General features: G+C 47.2%; 1 protein-coding gene across 1 annotated transcript in view; it reads left to right on the top strand.

The window, feature by feature from the left end:
- phldb2b (pleckstrin homology-like domain, family B, member 2b) overlaps positions 1-21,202 on the top strand; it is a 69,029-nt gene that overhangs the window by 27,415 nt on the left and 20,412 nt on the right. Inside the window, exons 6-9 of the mRNA XM_080020204.1 lie at positions 13,101-13,220; positions 15,452-15,636; positions 16,203-17,357; positions 20,775-21,137. Of these exons, the coding sequence (XP_079876330.1) occupies positions 13,101-13,220; positions 15,452-15,636; positions 16,203-17,357; positions 20,775-21,137 (1,823 nt within the window). The remainder of the gene's footprint in view (positions 1-13,100; positions 13,221-15,451; positions 15,637-16,202; positions 17,358-20,774; positions 21,138-21,202) is intronic.

The following is a 21,202-nucleotide window of genomic DNA, read 5'->3' as shown; positions in this document are numbered from 1 at the left end:
GAGAGGAGAGAGAGGAGAGGAGTGAGATAGAGAGGAGAGGAGGGAGGAGAGGAGGGAGGAGAGGAGGGAAATAGAGAGGAGAGGAGGGAAATAGAGAGGAGAGGAGGGAGGAGAGGAGGGAGGAGAGAGGAGAGGAGGGAGGAGAGGAGAGAGGAGAGGAGGGAGGAGAGGAGGGAGGAGATAGAGGAGGGAGGAGAGAGAGGAGAGAAGTGAGATAGAGGAGAGGAGGGAAATAGAGAGGAGAGGAGGGAGATAGAGAGGAGAGGAGGGAGATAGAGGAGGGAGAGAGGAGAGGAGGGAGATAGAGGAGGGAGGGAGATCGAGGAGAGGAGGGAGTCAGGGGGGAGGAGAGAGATAGAGGAGGGAGAGGAGAAGAGGAGTAGAGGGAGTCAGAGGGGGGAGGAGAGAGAGATCAGCAGGGAGTGACGGGTGAGAGGTCAGCAGGGGAGGAGAGAACGAGAGATAAGAGGTAGTGCAAAAAAGCCTAATATAGCCTCATATGTGTGTATATGCATGCATGGAAATGGACAGCTTTTGATTTCTTGAGCATGTTTATGTCTCATTAATAAAAAAAATAACAATATATATATATATATATATATATATATATATGAATTAGAGGTGAGTCAAGGTTTGGTTTTTGTTCTGGTTTCTAAAGAGTATATTTGTTAATATTTTTATACTATTGTATATCTTTGTGTAAAAAGATGTTAAATGAAAAATAAAGATTGCCGAATTGAACAAGTAGGCTGATAAAGAGCAGTATTCTCCCACCTAATGATTTATTTTAGTGTTGCAATGCATTATTATAGAGGTAGCCACAAACACCTGCTGACATGTATATGAATTTGTTTATTTAAAGATTTTGAGGTGAGGTCCCCATTAGTCACCTTTGAAACAAACACATGTTGTCACATTGCTCATTTAAATATTTTGAGGTGAGGTCCCCATTGGTAACCTTTGAAACACGCATATTAACACACAAATTTGCATATGAAAACATTACGTCACAGGTCCCCTCGAGGGTCTTCTACCTGACGGGGTCCCCCAGCAGTTGGTAAATGTCAGGTCAGTCTTCTGAGGGTTAGACTGAAGTTTTCAAGTGATGGCTGTTATAACAGCTGCACATGGAGTGTGGATCAGTTTCTGCCTTGTATGTAGACCACTCAGAAAGGGTGGTTCCCACCAGGCTACAATTTGTCATGTGTCCCCACCTAGTAGCAAAAACAGGTATGTGTGTGTGTGTGTGTGTGTGTGTGTGTGTGTGTGTGTGTGTGTGTGTGCGTGTGTGTGTGCCAGGTTTGTGGTTTGGTCAGCCTGCCCTCTCGGTGTCTGCATGAGTCATGGAAGTACAGTTATATGGCACAGGCTCTCAATGGAAACAACTGTGTGTGTGTGTGTGTGTGTGTGTGTGTGTGTGTGTGTGTGTGTGTGTGTGTGTGTGTGTGTGTGTGTGTGTGTGTGTGTGTGTGTGTGTGTGTGTGTGTGTGTGTGTGAGCGCAAGTGCGCGTGTCGGTGTGTGTGTGTGTGTGTGTGTGTGTGTGTGTGTGTGTGTGTGTGTGTGTGTGTGTGTGCCTGCCTGCCTGCCTGCCTGCCTGCCTGCCTGCCTGCATGCGTGCTTACGTGTGTGTGTGTGTGTACATGCAATGTCAGTAATGGTCAACGTGTGTTAAAATTGTGCCAGTGTGTGATTCCTTTATGCATTTTGTGTATGTGTGCATGTATGTGTACACATCTGTGCATGCTTAACAGTGCTCATACGTCTGTGTGAATGTGGATGTGTGTGTGTGTGTATGTCTATGTGCGTGCATGTATGTGCTCGATCCCCCTATCTAGGGTTAGTTTCATTAGCGGCGGTTTGGAAGTGTTTGCAGCCTCCAGTGAGTCATGGCTTCCAAGTCTCCAAATCTCTGCTCGGGCAGATTACAAAACACTGGCAAGCACCCCTCCTCCACCCCAGAGCCTCCCAATCTCTTTATTTGGTATACTGTAAATGTTTTGTTTTTTTCTCCCCCTTATTGCTAACTAAACCTTCCCCCCATCTTGTTCTCACCTCTTCCTCCATTTCCCTTTATACTTATTTCCCAATTGTGCAAGCCTCCTACTCTCACTCTGTCTGTGTCCTCTCAAACGTTCCGCTTTTCTTCATTTTTAAGTACTTGGGAAGTTTTCCAGTTTTCCTCTGTTTGGCATCATTGACAGCAGGGGTTTGCAGCCCCCTGGGGGTCATCAAAAGAATTGCGGGCGGGTCCGTTGCAATTTTTAATTTATTTTTTATTATTGAGACATTAAGCGTTTGTGCTACATATAGTTTTTTTACTTTTTTATTATAAATATCCAATGTATATGATATATATATTTTCTATTGCCTTGAAAGAATTTCGGTGGGGGGGGTCCGGTCCGCCTGAAAGAAAATACATTTGCATCAAATACATTTTTTTAATTCACATTTTGAATACATTTTCCACAATACACTGTAGGTTCTTAACGTTCTTTCAAACTTCCCTTCATTCTTCGATCTACGCTTTTCCATTCATTCCTCTGGTGTGTGTGTGTGTGTCTTGTGTTGCCCAGCCAACGTCAGTTAAATATTGACCGGCCTATTTATTTATCCTCCCGCTGTGACCGGCCCGATTCAAATATTGACGACACGCCGGTGGGTCTACACGTGCGAAGTCGGGGTAGAGAGATAGAAAGAAAGATAGAGAGCGAGAGAGAGGGAGAGCGAAAGGAGGCGGGGCAGAGACCGGTGCAGGTCAAGAGGGCGGCAGGGTTTGGAAAGTCATCGAGGGTCAGCTAAACGAAAGGATCAGAGGGGCAAATGAGTGACCACCACCACACTCACTCGCGCATGCAAACACACACACGCATACACACACACACACACACACACACACACACACGCAGGCATACACACGCACACACACGCACATGCACACATGTATACATACACACACACACATGCACACACACACACGCGCACACATGATTAGCGCTGTGCTTCGGAAACGATCCGTTTTGCACCCAGGACCCCTGAGTTTGACCTGAGATCAAGAATGCTTTACACCAAACTGACTTACAGCAGCTGGAAACGTCTAATGACCATCACGTCAGTATGACAAAGCCAAACCGCATTCCGAGGTAAACAAAAGACCTTTTGGCATCGAAAAAGCTCACTCCCTTTTGTTGTCACTTTCTGCCGGAGTGGGCTGTGATGGCCTTTTGAATCTGTGTTTACAAGTGTCACTGCTTACTGTATGTATGGAATCAAATTCAGCTCATCACACACATGTTCAGACACGCATAGACATGTCCTGTCGCATACATCCACACACGCACACACACACGCACGCACACACATGCACACACACACACAACACACACGCACACACACACACACACACACACACACACACACACACACACACTCTTGATAAAACACAGACCGGTTGTCAAAAGGGTTCGTGCTGACCTAACAGATATAAGTGACTTTTTCCCTACACGTGACAAAAAATTTGCCCTCTTGACCGTTGCAGAGGTGGCAGAAGGGGTGGGGGTGGGCAGAACCCCAAATCAAAGCAAAAGACAAAGGTCCCCTGATTAAAAGAAAAAAAAAAAAAAGTCGAGGAGCCGAAGTTTCACTGTTTCACTTTCCTTGCTTGTGATGCAATATTGTGATGCGATATTTAATGTTCAGCATTAAATATCGCTTATTAAATAAGCGATATTTAACGCTAAACACAGCATGACAATGATCAATTGATCAATAAGACTCTTTTTAGTTGCCCCGCAACCACTTTATTCCCCTTTGTTCTTTCCATTTCCCCCCCTCAGAATAGACGTCGAAATCGGCCAATTTCAAGGATGACAACGTTTGAAATCACCAAGGGAGTAAATGTGGAGGGATCACAGTTGTGGTTTCATGAAGAGGCCATTAGAGGAGCACGTATCCCAGCTGGGCTCACTTCAAGGTAGATAAAATGGGGCAAAGGGAAAATAGGTAGACAAAGAAAGAGAAGTGGGAGGGGGCGTCCACCAAATACCTCACCGTCTGTAAGCCTTGTACCCACCAACTCCAGATGGGGGGGGGGGGGGGGGGGGACGACAACGTAAACAATGAGTGTAAATGTTGACCTTGTTTTAAAAAATACTAGTAGATTATATCGTTTTTATTACTCGTCGACACCCTTTATCAGGTCTATAAACCGTTTAAAATTTTTATTAGGGGGCATTTGAAGCGCGTTCCCCTAAAACTGGAACCGTCCGCCCCTGCTGATGTAGAGTTGGTACGCTCCTCCCCTCAGACTCCACAGATGCTGGATCCAACTTGAGGGCGGAGGGGGGAAGACGTTCTGCGGGACACACTCGCTGGGAGTCGGGCAGAGCGCCGGGTTTAGCGTCTTAACGACCGTAGCAGAAATACCTGATTTAAGTCGTATGGCGTGATATGATTGTTTGATTTTCAATTTTTACATTTTTTTTTTTTTTAATTTATTTATTTTTTATTTTTTGCGACGCCAGGAAGAAAAAAAACAAAAAAAAAAACAACTTTCAGTGATATTTATTCACTGAAGCGGGACTCCATAACAAGGTTTGTGGCGGAACCAAAACACATAGTTCATTTTAGAAGTCGGAGTTATTTACCGGTCACGGACTCAATGGATGGGTGCCGCTTGTTTATCCATCAGCCGGTGTTGATTTATTTTTGTCCCGTGCGTAAGTGCTGCGGCTGCGGCGCATTTGCGAGCCGCCGAATGCGACGAATCAACTTTTGATTGACGAAATTTGGAAGTTTCCCAGCTCTACCTCTGTTTGGAAATCTCTCCTCGCATCGTTTAGGTGCAGGGGTTCCCAAACCGGGCCCGCGGCCTCCTAGGGGTCCTCGAAAGAATTGCCGGCGCCCGCAGCAAAAAAAAAAAAGTATTTATTGTATTTTATATTTTTAAATCTTTTTTTATAAATATTGAATTCAACTTTGTGTGTGTGTGTGTGTGTGTGTGTGGGTATAATATACACACACACACACACACACACATTCATATATATACATATGTATGTGTATATATTAATGTATGTATGTATGTGTATTTATATTTGTTTGTGCCAGATTCATCTACCCAAACCCACTAATAATGGTGGAGTATTTGGCGAGGGGTCCTTATCACAGAGTTGTCGTCTGCCAAGGGGGCCTTGCCATTTAAAAGTTTGGGAACCCCTGATTTAGGGGACGCTTGCTTGATTGGTCAATGGTAACGTTAATGGGCAAAGTTCAAGGTTTGAATTACAAATTGAACCGTTCCGTGTACACAGAAATGTCAGGGTTTAGAAGTTGCCCAGAGATCCCTCGGAAGGTATTTTTCTTTTTCTGTAAAAGCAAGGCAGCGATTTTAATTTACAGGCTCATAATTGGCCAGGTCACGGTGTAACCTCAAGTCCACAGACTGTCACGGGTGTGTGCAACGAAGGGAAATGACCACTGGCGAAAAACACTGCCTTGGTGGGTTGAGGGCAGGCCACCTGACACCTGACTGACAATACCCCAGTGCATTGTCTCGGCTGTTATTATATTCACATTACTTGCCCCTGCCTAAATGCCCCGAGGCTTAAGGCGTTTTCAGCTGAATTTTGAAGTTGAGAAGTTGTTTCATGTGGGTTTTTGTTTTTCCTAATGTGCTTATCTGTGTGGGACTCCTGAGACCTGATAAGAGACCGATTATTGATGATTAATAGCATGCATGGTCTGGATTGGTGAAACCACCCTCTCTTCTACCACACAGTGTCAACTTATCCAGCTCCACACTGAAATTCATGTCAAATGGCTATTTATATAGCTTTTTTTTTTTTAAATTGGAAACACATATTGATCAATGGTCCTGTACAGACTTTTCCACATAAACACCTTGAACTGAACTCCAAATGAACTCAGAGAGAGAGAGAGAGAGAGAGAGAGAGAGAGAGAGAGAGAGAGAGAGAGAGAGAGAGAGAGAGAGAGAGAGAGAGACATTATGTTGAGGGCCTCTAGTTGGGACACGTTTACTAGCACATGACATCGGGCCGAATGTACTGGTGTTTTGTGGATGGGATGTTTGATGATTCAGGACTGGATTCCTGTATCTGTGTGTGTGTTGTGAATAAGCGATAAGATGGGCCTAATCTACTGAGCCCCCCAGATGTGCATGTAGATAGAGGTAAAGCTAGTGATTGATGGACTAATCTGCACCAGTATTCCTGGGGGGAAAACCAGTTTGTTTTTCATGGCATTATTGCTGGCCCCTCTTGCCCCAGAAAAGCTTAATTTGTGGCTTTAGGGTCAATTTACACCCCCACTGGGACGTGTTTGTGTGTGTGTGTGTGTGTGTGTGAGTGTTCCCTTTAGATGTATGAGAGAACCTCATGTTACGGCCGATGGCGAGTACATTTTTGCACAACACAGGTTCCTTAACCAGTCTTCAATGGAAATTAATGTGATTTTTCTTTATTTCCAAATACGGCAGCGCGGCGGCCCCTTTACTGTCAGTGCCGACCCGGCTTCGTCCCCCCGACGCGCATCTCCGTGACATCAGATCTTGCAACGGGGTTTATTTTCCTTATTCTAACCTAATGGTCCTAATTCGGCAGTTTCCTCTTCTGCCGTTTAACTGAACAGAGAAATAGTTTGGAGTCTCCCCTCCCATAACATTGCGGTGGAGTAGCAGCTTTGCTTGGATGTAGAAATTGGGTCCAGACGCAACGCGGCGCATACATCTGGACCCTCAAAGACTCTGAGGGTTGACTTTGTAGAGGGCAAAATTAGACTTATGTGTGTGTATACAGACGTATTTGTGGGAGGGGTTACATGAGACGGCCCGCCAGGCTCGCCGTGGGAGGGCCAGCGCTAAACAAGCCAATAAATAACTAAACAGAACTGTGAGTTAATGATTTCTCCTGTGTGTGTGTGTGTGTGTGTGTGTGTGTGTGTGTGTGTGTGTGTGTGTGTGTGTGTGTGTGTGTGTGTGTGTGTGTGTGTGTGTGTGTGTGTGTGTGTGTGTGTGTGTGTGTGTGTGTGTGGTTAGAGACAGTGTTGTGGAGGAGAATCCGCATCGGTAAATGCGGCGGGTTTAACAGTTTTAAGACATGGCGTCAGCAGGCCTGGCCTCATCTTTGTGCGGTTATCATAAAGAAAGTCTGCCGTCACTCTTTCAGGTTGTCTGCGTTTCTTTATGTCGCTGTTTTCTCAAAGGATGCAACGCAAAGGGTCATACGCGGGACGGAACTTCGACGTAGACCACGGCACTACCCATTCCAAGGGGGTTAGGAATATTGTCTATTCTGCCCATGAGCACGACCAAGATAACAACTTAACTGTCTTGTCTAAAAGTGACTGGTGATATATGAAGTGCTGTATTTGACAAGTCACTCCCAGTATCAATACCACAGGACGACCCCATTCATCCAAACTTTTTTTCATTATTCCGACTTGGATACGCTGCCCTTCTTCAAGGCCACGGTGGCTGCGGAGGTTTGTTTTTCTGCCAAAGTTGAGTTAATAAGATAGGATATCCATGTGTTTGAAACCACTTGGATGCATTAAGATACAGATAAAATTCATACTCGCTCATATTTCCGGCAACTTAACACGTCGCTCTCCCTCAGGGGTTTGGATAAATGAGGTTCTGCTGCGGTCTGAGTGAGTGTTCTCGCAGATTGTTGTGATACTCCCAGTGTTGTGTGTGTGCTTGTTTCTATTACATTAATCGAGTAATAGAAGATGATAATGGCAGAATAAACACTCGAGGCTCATGTTTCGACGCTCTTTCCCGGTCACACGAACGACAACAACGCACACATGCGCCGTGTTTATTTGTGCTGATAAAATGAAGGCTGGGGTGACTTGGCTTGTAGTTATTTGTTAGCTGGAGTTTAGTGAGTTTAGAGGAAATTAAAAAGGTTGGCGGTGGGGGAGGCCTGTGAACAAATAACGACAGCACACTTATTGCCTCCCTTTAAAAAGGGGCACATGGCAAAATTAGAGAGCCGGGAAATTAGTATTTTACAACAGTAGACCGACGTTTGTGCGTGTGTGTGTGTGCGTGTGTGTTTGTGTGTTTGTATGAGGGGGCGTTTTTGTTATGGACATGAGTGTGTGTGTGTGTGTGTGTGTGCGTGCGTGTGCGTATGTGTGATGATCTGCTGTCATGCAAAATACCGAGGGCTTCCGTGAGTCATTAGACAGGCACTGTGACAAGTGTGATGACATCAACAAACAAACGCCTTTCTAATAAATACATAGTGTGTATTACTCACGTCTGCAATGGAAAACATGCAATTAACCGGTGCTGACGAAGCGCGTGTCTATAGACACCCCTCTCGCTCTCTTTACTTCTCTCTCTCTCTCTCTCTCATTCCCTTTCAACTCACATAGGCCTATGATAATCTTTTGATCTCTGTGTGTATGTGTGTGTGTGTGTGTGTTGTGACACCACATCCTCGCTGTGTGTGCCCGAAACCTGCGGGGCGGTTTTTACGCAAGTGTGTATTTATGAAGTGAGCGGTCCAGCTGTGTAGACTAAACATTTGTGTGTGTGTGTGTGTGTGTGTGTGTGTGTGTGTGTGTGTGTGTGTGTGTGTGTGTGTGTGTGTGTGTGTGTGTGTGTGTGTGTGTGTGTGTGTGTGTGTGTGTGTGTGTGTGTGTGTGTGTGTGTGTGTGTGTGTGGAGTAAGTTGCAGCTCAGCACTGTTCCTTCTTGTGTTTTAATCCTAAAAATCAGCTTTGAAAATTTAAGCTGCACACACACACGCATTCTTGTACTGGTATCAAAGTGAGGTCCGAGTAAATACACTAAGTGAGGACCCACTAGTGTGCATGTAATTGAAAGAAATTGTCAATTTGTAGACTGGTTCTCACAAGTACCGCACACTAGGTATTTGTTGACTACATGCAATAGGTCAATTGTAGAGTTGTTCCCATGCCGATACAAGTACAAGCCTAAAATGCTGGATCGGGTATCGGGCGAGTATGCAAGTCCATGCACCTATCCGATATCATGTCATTTGTCATTTGATGATTGTTATGGTGAATGGTGGTGAATAACGGAGACTGCAGCCGGAGCCACTCTGCAGCCACACTGTCGCAAACATTAGCGTAATGCCGAACTCTGCACTGTCGCAACGTTGCCAGACGTAACAACGATAGCTGATTTATGCTGCGCTGTACTCGACTGTCTTACTTTACTAAATTGTAGCTGCACTTTTTTTTTAAAAGGAATTGAAATTTATTCCTAGATTTATTTATTGATGTTCTTTTTCAGTTATGGGTGACTGTCAAACTAGGTATTAAAAAAGTTTGATGGCATCCATTCTCTGTATGTGTTTCTTCATGTCTTACAACGGGTTTAACCTGAGCCAGGCCATACAAAAAAAAAAAAAAAAAAAAAAAAATATATATATATATATATATATTTTTTTTTTTATAATTTATTTTTTTCTCAACACACTGGTATTGGATCGGTACTCTACGGTGGCCCTGAGAGCTGCAACTTAAGAGAACACATGCAATTTAAGAAAACATCTTCACCGATTTGTCAACACATGCACAGCAATTAGAAAACGCGCGTCGAACGAACTGCAAAGCAAAACGATCTGCAAAATAGAAATACAATCGCATTAATGGAAAACATGCATTATGGCCTTCGTTCTACACAGCTGGATTTGCAGCGCGTTTCCTCAATGCTTCGCATGTGTTGTCCTGTTGGTGAAGATGTTTTCTCAATCCGCCTGTGTTTTGTCCATTTGCATGTGTTCTCTTAAGTTGCCGCCCGTTGAGCTCTCAGGGCCACCGTAGTACTCTGTATCGGAATCGGTATCGGGATTGAAAAATGATAGTGGAACATCTGTGGTCGATTGCAATCAGCTTTTCTTTCGGGGTTAATAACGATTATAAGGTATCAATAATCTGTGCAAAGTAAACATAACTTTACCTCTACTGATAGGTGAGCTACTAGAGACTGAAAACAGCATTACTATTTTATTCAGCCTCTTTTACACCATGATTGAAATTTGGACGCCTGCGTCGGCCGACATCGCGGTTACAGACTATGAAGAGGGTGGAGAGTGAGGAAGAAGACCTTTTAATGGGTTAAAAAAAAAAAAGAAAAGAACAGGGAGAAAAGGGATTCAGACATTTTTTCCATTTAGTCTTTTTTCCACAGCTTCCCTCTTGGAGTCTGACTTCAGGACACAGGCATCTACGCTCACTGAGACACACACACACTCAAACACAGAGCTTTACTGCCAATCTGAACCACCTCCGCCCCCAAAAAGGACGGAGCTGGAGCGACAGAGATGATTACAGTGTTTTGATTTCGGCTTCTCCTCTCATTTCCACTTCTCCTTCAAAAGTGTGTGTGTGTGTGTGTGTGTGTGTGTGTGTGTGTGTGTGTGTGTGTGTGTGTGTGTGTGTGTGTGTGTGTGTGTGTGTGTGTGTGTGTGTGTGTGTGTGTGTGTGTGTGTGTGTGTGTGTGATGTACCGCTCTCTTTGTTCCTCTCTCTTCTCCCTTTTATGCAACTCCTTCTCTCTCTCTCTCTCTCTCCCTCGGCTGCTGAGGTATTTGGACAGCTGGGACTGTCTGTGTGCAGTACAGAGGTTGCGACCCCAACATCTTGTTTAATGGCTGGGCGCTCTCAGCCTAATTGATGGCCAGAACAAACATTGTGTGTGTGTGTGTGTGTGTGTGTGTGTGTGTGTGTGTGTGTGTGTGTGTGTGTGTGTGTGTGTGTGTGTGTGTGTGTGTGTGTGTGTGTGTGTGTGTGTGTGTGTGTGTGTGTGTGTGTGTGTTTTCTGCCAAGGATGAATATCTAAGCTCATCCAAATGTTAATCTGTGGTTGTACCTGTATTTATTGCCTGTGGCTTTGTATTAACAGTGTGTAATTGTGGTCTCACCACTTTGCCGGTCCACATTTCTGAGTGCTCTGTGAAAACACCCCATGCCTCTCTGCAAACCGGATTTCGATGTGGTTTTGCACCAGGGCTTGTGTATTATTTGACTAGTTTGTCCGTTATGTTACGAATATATGTATGTATAAATATGTGTGTGCTTGATCCCAAACTCATGATATTTTACTGTTTGTAAGGATTGTAATTTATATTCCATAGCCCAAATACTGTACATATCGTACAATTCGGCCATATTGCCCACCTGAGTTTCCTTTAATTTGTGGTACACGATATACAGACGGATGACAAATAGGAAGGAAGTCTTTGTACGTTGTTGGGAAACCATGAGCTGCCAGAGCAGCTTCAATGCACCTTGGCATAGAATAGAATAAGTGTCTGTAACTCTTACAATGGTTGCTCAGGAGGTAGAGGTTCAGAAGGTTCCTTGTCTGATCCCTGGCTCCTCCTGGTAGCATGTCAAAGTGTCCTTGAACAAGACACTGAACCCCTAACTGCTCTTGTTGAGCTGCCATAGACGTACGAATGTGTGTGTGTGAATGGGTGAATGTGAGGCATGTTCTGTTAAAGTGCTTTGAGTAGGCACTGTTGGCACGGCACTCCGGTGGGTTATCTGCCGATAAGGGCCCTTTCTGTGTTGAGTTTGCATGTTCTCTCCTTTCCCACGTGGAATTTCCTCCATATAACATTGTAAGAACCCCGCTAAAAACATGCAGAAGAATCGTCTGACCAGCGATGGGCGCGGAAGTTGGGGACCTCCAGCAACAGAGACACAGACGACGGGGTTTCACACACTAGTTTATTGTAGAGAGTGAGCTAGGTGGAATAAGCCTAGTAGCAGACGGACACGTGTCATGACAGGGCTCCTCTCTCCTGAGTGTGTTTGGGGATGGGGGTTTTACCTGTTGCACGTTAGACCAACTAACGAGCAACAGGTATGCAGCCACTCTGATCATGGGATCCTATTACCTAGAACAGAACAGGTGTGACTGCTCAAACCACACCATCCCCACACCACAGTATGCGTGTTTTCTGTGTGCAGTGACTATTAAAGATGAGCTTAGCCTTTCCCCTTTCATTTACTGGAGGGATGGAACACCGTTCTTCCAAGAGATATTCCCTCATTTGATGTTTTGATGATGGTGGTGGAGAGCAGTTCCCACAGGTTGGGTTGAGGTCTGGTGACTGGACTGGTGAAGGCCAAAGCATATGATTCACACTTCATAATTTTGATAGTCATCATCTTCAGCGACCCCTCGTGCCCTGTGGATGTTGGCATTGTCATCCTGGAAGAGACCAGCTTCTGCTTGTGCTGACAGCACATATCACCCTAATGCACGAGCATCGCAGTCATGGAATGTGTGCTTTCGGACCACAATTTCCAACCATATGTGGTGATGTCTTTCCCATAGATCTAAATGCAGATGTAACTTCAGTCAGTTCTTATTGAACCACTAGCCACTTGAGCAGTCTTTGTTAGTGAGGCTCCTGTCATCTGTGCCCCAGTAATGAACCCTCTATCAAAGTCACTTAGATCTTTTCTTCTTGCCATTTTTGACCCAAAATCAAGGTGTGCTGTGTCTGCTCAGCCACAGAACTTGATGGGATATTCATTGCTTGCTGGGAACATGCACTACACCTGTATCGAAGCACCTGCGTTTGTTGCATTTCTTCATTAATTAGAAGTTTTTCCTTTAATGTGTAACCCGTCCGTCTGTTTGTCTCATTTAAGTGTAAACGTGTGTCAACTATTGATTGGGTTTACTTTTTGTCTTGAAGCCCAAATTGGTACCAGGCTGCTGCAGTTTGGCCACTTAACAAACACTGTAAAAACACTCCGGGAAGAGACGGCAGGACGAGATTGCTTTTAATTAGAAAAACAAACTTCTTTGCATGTTCTCTACATGAGCGACCCATTGCAATAAACTTCGCCCATCTGGTGTTGCGTGCACACGGAAACAAACCAAGGTTTTGCAATTTGCTTTTTCACCGAAGCGGAGTCTGTATCGAGTCAGAGGCTTGTGCCGAGTGTCGTGCTGGATTTCAATTCTTCGATTTACAAGAATCAGGTCTTGAGCCGGACGCGAGTACCACATCATACACACACAAACGGCACAGAGGTGGCTGAGCGTTGTGACACGTTTTTATGTGTGTGTCGTGTGTTTTCCAGGGTACTCCTTGTGTCTGGGTAAATCCTACTTCTTCCGCTTCAACCATCCCGAGGAGGCCAGCAGAATGAAGAGCATGCTGCCACAGAAGAGCCCCGTGTCCCCGCTCACCTACAGCACTGGTACACGCACACACAGAGACACACACACACACACACCGGGTCAATTCATTGAACGGTCCTTTATCTGCTCCAGCCCTTTGCTCCTGATCCTCCTGAAGATAAGACTCTCTCTTCTCTTCATTTATTCCCCATCATCCTCTCTTCTTCTTTCCCCTAGTTCTTTCCCTCTCCCCTGCACCCCCCCCCCCTCAACACACACATTCTCCTCCCCTAATACCCCCCCCCCCCCCATGGTAACCTCAGGGTAGAAGTTTCAGGTGTGTGTGTGTGTATGTGTGTGTGTGCGCGTGTGCACAGAAGATATTGATTTAAAGTGGAAATTCTTGCCTACATTTCAATGAAAATGTGAACACACACATTCGCACGCCCGCTCCAAAACTCAAAGCGCATGAAATGCCTTTGTCGTCTGGCGCCTCCCCGTCGTCATGACGACGTGGATGGATCGCGCTTCTCCAGGGTGATGGATCAGATGGTACGAGCCAGGTGTGTGTGTGTGTGTGTGTGTGTGTGTGTGTGTGTGTGTGTGTGTGTGTGTGTGTGTGTGTGTGTGTGTGTGTGTGTGTGTGTGTGTGTGTGTGTGTGTGTGTGTGTGTGTGTACGTGGGCCATATATTAGTGAGATCCACACTCTTAAAAGTGCCCGGACAGCTGGAATGCACCACTTTCTCTCTCTCTCTCTCTCAGAAATACCTTTTAGTTTTTGCTCCGATTCAGAGACACACACACACACACACACACACACACACACACACACACACCCCTACACACCTTGTAGAAGGGTCTTCCACATCCACTGAGAGTCACTGAGCACAAAAGAAGACAGAGGAAAGTCTTGATAGAAGCCAGGCCTTAAGCATATCTGTGCCCATGTATGGAGACAAACTGTGTGTGTGTGTGTGCGTGTGCGTGTGCGTGCGTGGTCTTATGATGTCCTCAATTTCTGCCCCATTTATCACCTCCATGTAAGGTTTGACCCTCCCGCGCACATTCGGGTCCAATAGCTTCTCTCCCACGTTAACAAATGTGCCCTTCTTACGGACAGGTCCGCATTTGTTAATACCTGAAAACGAATGAGTCTGCGCAAACACACACACACATAGTACACACACAGACACATTCTTGTACTTGTATTGGTAGACCGGTCCTCACAAGTACAGTAAAACAGAATTACACACACACAGATGTGAGTTCGTGCACACACTTGGAATAGATATTGGAATGTAGACTTGCATACATCTGTCTTAGGTGGAGGCACATGTGTGAGCTGGGTGTGTGTGTGTGTGTTGGTAGTTAAATGCTGGGTGGTCTCAGCATTTGCGCAGTAGTTCTTTTTCCATATAAAAAGCCCAGATATCCTTTAAAAAAAACAACAACCTGGAAATGAAAGGCTGCTCTCGCCTACCGTTGTACTTTGAGGTTAAATCTGTCATCGGGAAGACAGTATTTGGGGAGTCGGGGGGCGGGCGGTCCCCGCACGGGAAGGTGGGCCTAATGGCCGATCAATCATTGACAGCTCCGCTACCAAAACGGCCTCTTTAGGGTAGCTCAGAATCTCGAGACCTCCTATTTTGCGACGGCTTTTAAAACACTCGCGAGGGCTGTTTTGGGGCGGGGCGGGTTCGGAGGTGGGGGTGGGGGGCTCCTGTGGGAATTCCAGAGTATTCTGCGGTCGCTTCCTTTTCCCAACTCTCCCAAACCGAGGGATTGGCCCCGCGTTGGACTCTCTAACTACCAGATACCGTGTTTGTTTTGGAGCATTGGACGTGTGTGTGTGTGTGTGTGTGTATGTGTGTGTGTGTGTGTGTGTGTGTGTGTGTGTGTGTGTGTGTGTGTGTGTGTGTGTGTGTGTGTGTTGGCTCCTATTCTCGGTGCCTCTGTGCCAGCTGAGAATTGTTTGGGTTTGGTTTGTACTGCCAAGGGCCCCAGCTATGAATAGCTCCAGTCTCAGGTAGACTCACGCAGAGATCCAAAACCACTCTCTCTCTCTCTCTCACCCGCTCCGCCCTACCCTTTATGCCTCCTGAGCTCTCTAAACCATTAGGAGGTTTTTTTTCCCACCAGCTCAACATACTGTAAAAAGGACGTTTAACAAAATTGCCTGTGTGTCAACATTCATGGTTTCCTCATTTAAACTCATTGTTTTTGTTGTGTGTGAGAGGCCACAGTACCGTTCTCCGTCGTCTCATTTTCACATTTCTCTCTTCCCTCTCGTCTCCCGCCTCATTCCCCCAGATTATCTCAAGTTCAGCAGCGACTACAGCCACTCGGTGGTGGGCGGGGCCAGCAGTGCCCGGGGCATGCGCTCCGCCTCCGAGCTCCGCGACCTGATGGACACTCTGCAGCGCAAGAAGATGGCGCTGGAGAACAGCCTGCGGGCCAACGGCGAGGCCAACCCGTCCTACTTCAGCATGAAGCAGGTCAGTCACCGGCGGGCGATCGTCTCGGCCCGCGTCCATCGACGTCTCAAAGTTGGGTATCTGCCCCGGCTGTTCAAAGATTCTCCGAGTGACGCTAATTCGTTCCTACTTTGAGGCCCGGGACTAAAAGGAAGCTGGATAAGATGGATGTAGGATTGATGCAAAGGATTGATGCAAATCACTGGTTTCCCTTGTTTGTTGTCGTAGGTGTCCTGATTGGCACGCGTATTAAGATCTTTGCCCCATGCAGGCCCCAAGATGTGTTTTCTACAGGAAAAAAAAAAGACAATCAAAGGACCTAAAAAAAAGACTACAATATGCCATTAATATTTCTTTTTTGCTTCTCAGACTGTCATAAAACACTAAGAAGAGTGTAGCTAGCCTCGTAACTAACCTAACTAACCTCACAAATTGTTGGAGTGATTCTCAGATGTTCTGATGGTCTATCCCATCATTATCATCTCTCTTCCTCCAGCCACTCCGTCTTCCTTCTGTCCAAAGAAAGACGGTGTTTAAAATGCGCATTTGTTTTTTTACTGAATGCATTTTTGATTTCCTCTCCTCAGTCTCCGCCCACCACTCCGGTCACCTCTCCTGCCTCCGTGTCGTCAGCCTATCAGGAGCAGGCGAAACGTTTCTACAGCTCCGAGCGCCCGCCCCTTTCCCTGAAGGCCGTCGCCCCTCCCTCCCCCTCCCGCCGCTCCGACCCCTCCTCCTCTTCCTCTCTGACCTCCCGCTCCCCCGCGGGCCACAGCCAATCCCAAGACGGCTTCCTGCTCGGGCCTGGCCTCTGCGACGGCCGGCGTTCGACCAATCACAACGCGGGCTTCACCCCCCTGCTGTCCACCTGGAATGGCAGCGGCTCTTCCAGCTCCGTCGCCGGGAGCGACAGCGTCCTCCTCTCCGCTCCTCCCTCCTCCTATTCTTCATCTCGCACGCCGTCGTCAGGAGCCGCCAGCATGCCCTCCAGCCCCCGGCTGGGGCGCCGCAGCTTCGGCAACCAGGAGGGGGCGCCGTCCAGCGGCAGGACCAGGAAGTACTCGGCGGGCTCGCTCAACGGGATGACGGTGGGGGGCCACAGCCGCTCGCTGCCGCGGCTCTGCCCCTCCACCTCCCCGCGAGACCCCGGCGCCAGCGGAGCGCTGACGTTGACCGCGCTGCCCCCCCGCCGCTCCAACGGGGGCGGGGGCTACAAACCTGCCAAAGACCACCAACACCACCACCACTACTACAACAACAACAACAACAGCAGTGGCGGCGGCGCCGGTGTCTCGGGAACCAACGGCAACCACGGGGACGGCATCGTGTCCATCTCCCTGTCCGCCCCAAAGTCCCTCTCCTCCTCCCCCGTCTCCGCCGCCTCCACCCCGCCCGACGTGACCATCCCTTCCAAGGCGGGGGGCTCGTCCTCCCCGCGCATCGCCAAGAAACTCAGCCTGACCTCCACCAGCTCGGCGGGCTCCGGCCCCCAGGAGCCGTGGGAGAGGGAGCAGGGGCTCGGCGACAGGAGGTCCTCGTTCGGGAAGGCGGGGCTGGAGCTGGGGCCGGGCCTCGGGCCGGGCGACAGGAGGCAGTCGTTCGGGAAGGCCGGGGTGACGCCGCCGGGCGGCTTCAGGGAGAGGCGGGGCAGCATCAGCTCGCTGAGCGGGAAGGAGGAGTTGAGCGACTACCACCTGCGGCAGAGGGACGAGAGGCTCCGCGAGCAGGAGGTGGAGAGGCTGGTGAGTGTGTGCAGGTTTAAGACTTTCACATCAGTGTATAATCTACAATAGTATTCCCCCCAGGTCCTTGGTCTTTCATGATTTATTAAACCAAATACTCAGTAAACATGTCTGTGTTTGTTGTCTGACAGACCACACACACAGAGCAATTCAGTGATGGAAGTGAAGGGATACTGCGCGATATGGACCGCTTTGGTTCCCTTGTCCTTTTAAAAAGATCTCTCCCAGAGAGAGACACACGGATACACACATCTACTTACCACGGGACAGATTTGACCCCAAATAAGAGGTTTTCTAACCACAATTGGGTGTGTATGTGTGTATGTGTGTATGTGTGTGTGTGTGTGTGTGTGTGTGTGTGTGTGTGTGTGTGTGTGTGTGTCCGTGCGTGTGCAATCTGGAGTCCTGCCCAGCGCGGTTCGGACCACTGCACAGGCCACAGGCACCCGCGAGTCAGATGTGGGCTAGAAAATCAAGCGGAATTATAGAGCGCAACTACGGCGCAGCAGGTGGATGAACAGGCACACACACACACACACACAGACACACACTCACACAACCCAGAAGCCCCACATGTCCAGTTATACCAACCTCGCTCTTGAAAGTCTTAAGTTAGATTATTTAACTGTAACTTGTGGTTTTTAAGCGTTTCACAGCACAAGCTCCACTCCCATCGCGGCTTGCGAACCAAGATAACTTGTCGGCTCCTCGCGGCTCCTCCAGAGCCAACTGAAATCCGCGATAGCCTCCATGTCGGTGAGAGGAAACGCCGGTGTCAACCCGGAGCCAAACCCACAAAGTTGTCATTTCAGCTCCTGATTTGAATCAAGAATTGGATTCCACTGTTGGGACACCTTTCGCCATGCTTTTTACGACCTGACCCAAATTTGCCCTGGCTTTGAATAAACCTGTGGCTTTGGGGCTAACCCGCTCTTCTGTAAACTACGCGTAGCGCGCCAGAGCTGTAACCGGTCCCTGCCCCCGGTGCTCCCACGAGAATGTGCCGTTGCGGAGAGCGAAAATGGCTGCTTTGCTCTAATACCACATTAAAGTTGATATTTTTGTGCGCCAATCCGAATCGGATATAGATGTATTGGCCGACCACATTTACTTATTCAAGGAGTTTGCCTCGGTCGATTGATAGAAATTGGCTTCTTAGCAGCCTTGGAAAAATCTAAGCGGTGCGTTCTTGCCAGCAGAGTAAAGTTGGGTAATTGTTTTGATGGACAGGGTACAGATTGGATGCGCACTGCATTCCTCCAGCTTCAAGGATTGACTTTGAACTGTTCTCAGTACTCTTAATCTAGTCTGCCCTCTAGTGGCCGGCGAGTGAACACCCCTTAACAAATGGAAACGCACTGTACTGATTTTAAGTCCACATAGACCTCTATTATGCGTCTTTATTCCGGGGTTTTGTTCCCAAAACACTGTATGAGTCACGGTCCAGGCCTTCTCCCACGGAAGCGCTCTCCTTCTTTAGTTTGTCTCCACGAGGCCTTGTTGAACCAGCTATTAATAAAGGACACATAATCCCAAAGTGGAACACTGCCCAGTTTCCTGGTAGAAAATCCTAAATACCTAGAGAAGGGGCTAAACCGATTTGGGACAAATTAGAAGGTAAATAAAACATATCAACTCATATTGCCTGAGAAGACAGAGGGGGTAAAGGGGAGAGAGAGAGAGAGAAAGAGAGCGATGGAGTGAGAGATGGCTGCCTTAATCCCCACACTCCTATATTAGTCCTCTGTGTGCCAAAGAACCAGCTCGTGTTTCCCCCGTCGTCTGCCTCTCGTCCGTCTCCTCCTCTCTTTCCCAGCCTCGAACACTCGTTCTTTCATTCTCTTCTGGGCTTTTTCTCCAGCTTCTGTGCTATTATGCATTACCTTACCCTGTTAATTCATTACCTACCTACCTACCTACCACGTTTTCACCTCTTTTCTCTCTCTCTCTCTCTCTCTCTCTCACACTCTCTCTCTCGCATTCTCTCCCTCCCTCTCTCTCTCTCTCTCTCTCTCTCTCTCTCTCTCTCTCTCTCTAGTTGCCAGCAGATTACTATGAATGCTCTACAGTGGCTTGTTGTCATTTGAATGTAACAAGGTGACAAGATGACACTGGATTGTTTTGCCACCGCTCCTGACCTGTATTATACACTTTGACGACAATTATATAGTATGTAGTACGCACACACACACACACACACATTCTTGTACGAGTATCAAAGCGGGGTCCAACACCTAAATACACCTGGTAAGTGAGGACCCATGTTTTTTCTTGTGCACTTCTAAACCTTAAAATAGTGAATTGGGAGACAAGTATAGTAAAAAACACATACACACACATGTATATACATATTGGGGACATGCCACTTTCTCACACACATTCCTGCCACTGTTAACAGTTGTCTACCTTGTTATGAGCTCATTCTGAATTTCTCTTTCTCTCTCTCTCTCTCGCTCTCTCTCTCTCTCTCTCTCTCTCTCTCTCTCACACTCTCGCTTAAGTTTGGGGGAGCCGTCAGAACTCTGGCAGATAGAGAGAGATCGAGAACCTCCTGAAGTTTCTCCGAGAGGGAGCAGCGTACATTGTGGATTTCACCTCCTCGATAAGTTAGTTATAAACAGTAGATTAGGTTTACCGTGTCGAGGATTTAGCGTATCTCATTGCAAACGGGATTCTTTTAACCAAGAAGCAGTGAACTGCTGGGATGCTTCCACAGGTAACCTGAGCTGTGGAAATTTCAGCGATAAGAGATAATACCCCTATGCCTCTATAGTGCCTTCTCATATTGAGCATGCTAGAAAGCTGTGTCTTTTTGTGGTGTAATACGGCTTTAAATGGTTGCTTTGATTTATTTGAGTTGCTCGATTTCCGGGTGTCTGCAGGTCTAATTCCTGAAATGGTCTTAAATTTGAATTGATGGTCTCTTAATTTGTCGAGTTCTTCAAAATGAGTCAAGTTTTTCTGAATTGGCATCAATACTTCTGATAATATAAGAATAGTCTAGTTTGTAACCTACCCTATTTCTACCCAATACTGACCTCAGGCCTGTACCAACTATATAGCACCTCAGTACTTAACCTTAACCTAATGTAACCTAATGTAATAATGTTAACCTGCAATACTATATTTAATACAGGGGATTTATCCAAAATCGGTCTAAAATGTCATTAAAATCTGTCCTCAAAAGGTCTTACAAAGTAACTCTCTACCTGCAGCATCCCTGAAATAAATGTTTCTCTCGCTGTGTCTCGAAATTGACAGGGTTTTGAAGATATTGCATGTCAACACTATATCCCTATAAGTGTCCTTTTGCCTACGATTGTTTAAACAATCATGGTATTTTGTCTCAAACTGGTTTTGTGTGTCTGTCTGTCTGTCTGTCTGTCTGTCTGTCTGTCTGTGTGCGCGCGCCCCCAGGAGCGGCAGCGCCTGGAGACCATCCTGTCCTTGTGCTCGGAGCTGGGCGGCCCCGAGAGCGGGGTCGCCGGCACGAGTCCCTGCTCCGCCGTGGCCGACCTGCAGAAGATCAACCAGGAGCTGGAGAAGCTGCAGCTGAACGACGAGGAGGACGAGGACGCGGCGGTGTCCGTCTTCTCAGACTCCTCGGCCGTCATCATGTGCTCGGAGAACGGTTACTACGAAGACGAGATGCCGGCGCGCCACAGGCGCAGCAGCGGGCAAAGGGGCAGCAGAGCGGAGTCGCCGGCTGTCAGTCTGAGAAGCCCGGCCCCTTCACCCTCCCCACGTATGCAGAGGACCAATGAGGTGAGAGAACTTCCTGTTTCCTTGCTTATATTAATATTTCATACAGGTACAGAGAGAGGTACTTTTAATTCACCTCCTTA

Source organism: Zeus faber (genome assembly GCF_960531495.2).
Source record: "Zeus faber genome assembly, chromosome: 19".
In the NCBI taxonomy this organism is placed as follows: domain Eukaryota; kingdom Metazoa; phylum Chordata; class Actinopteri; order Zeiformes; family Zeidae; genus Zeus; species Zeus faber.
Note: the sequence above shows the minus strand (reverse complement) of the source record. Positions and strands in the feature narration are given on the sequence as shown.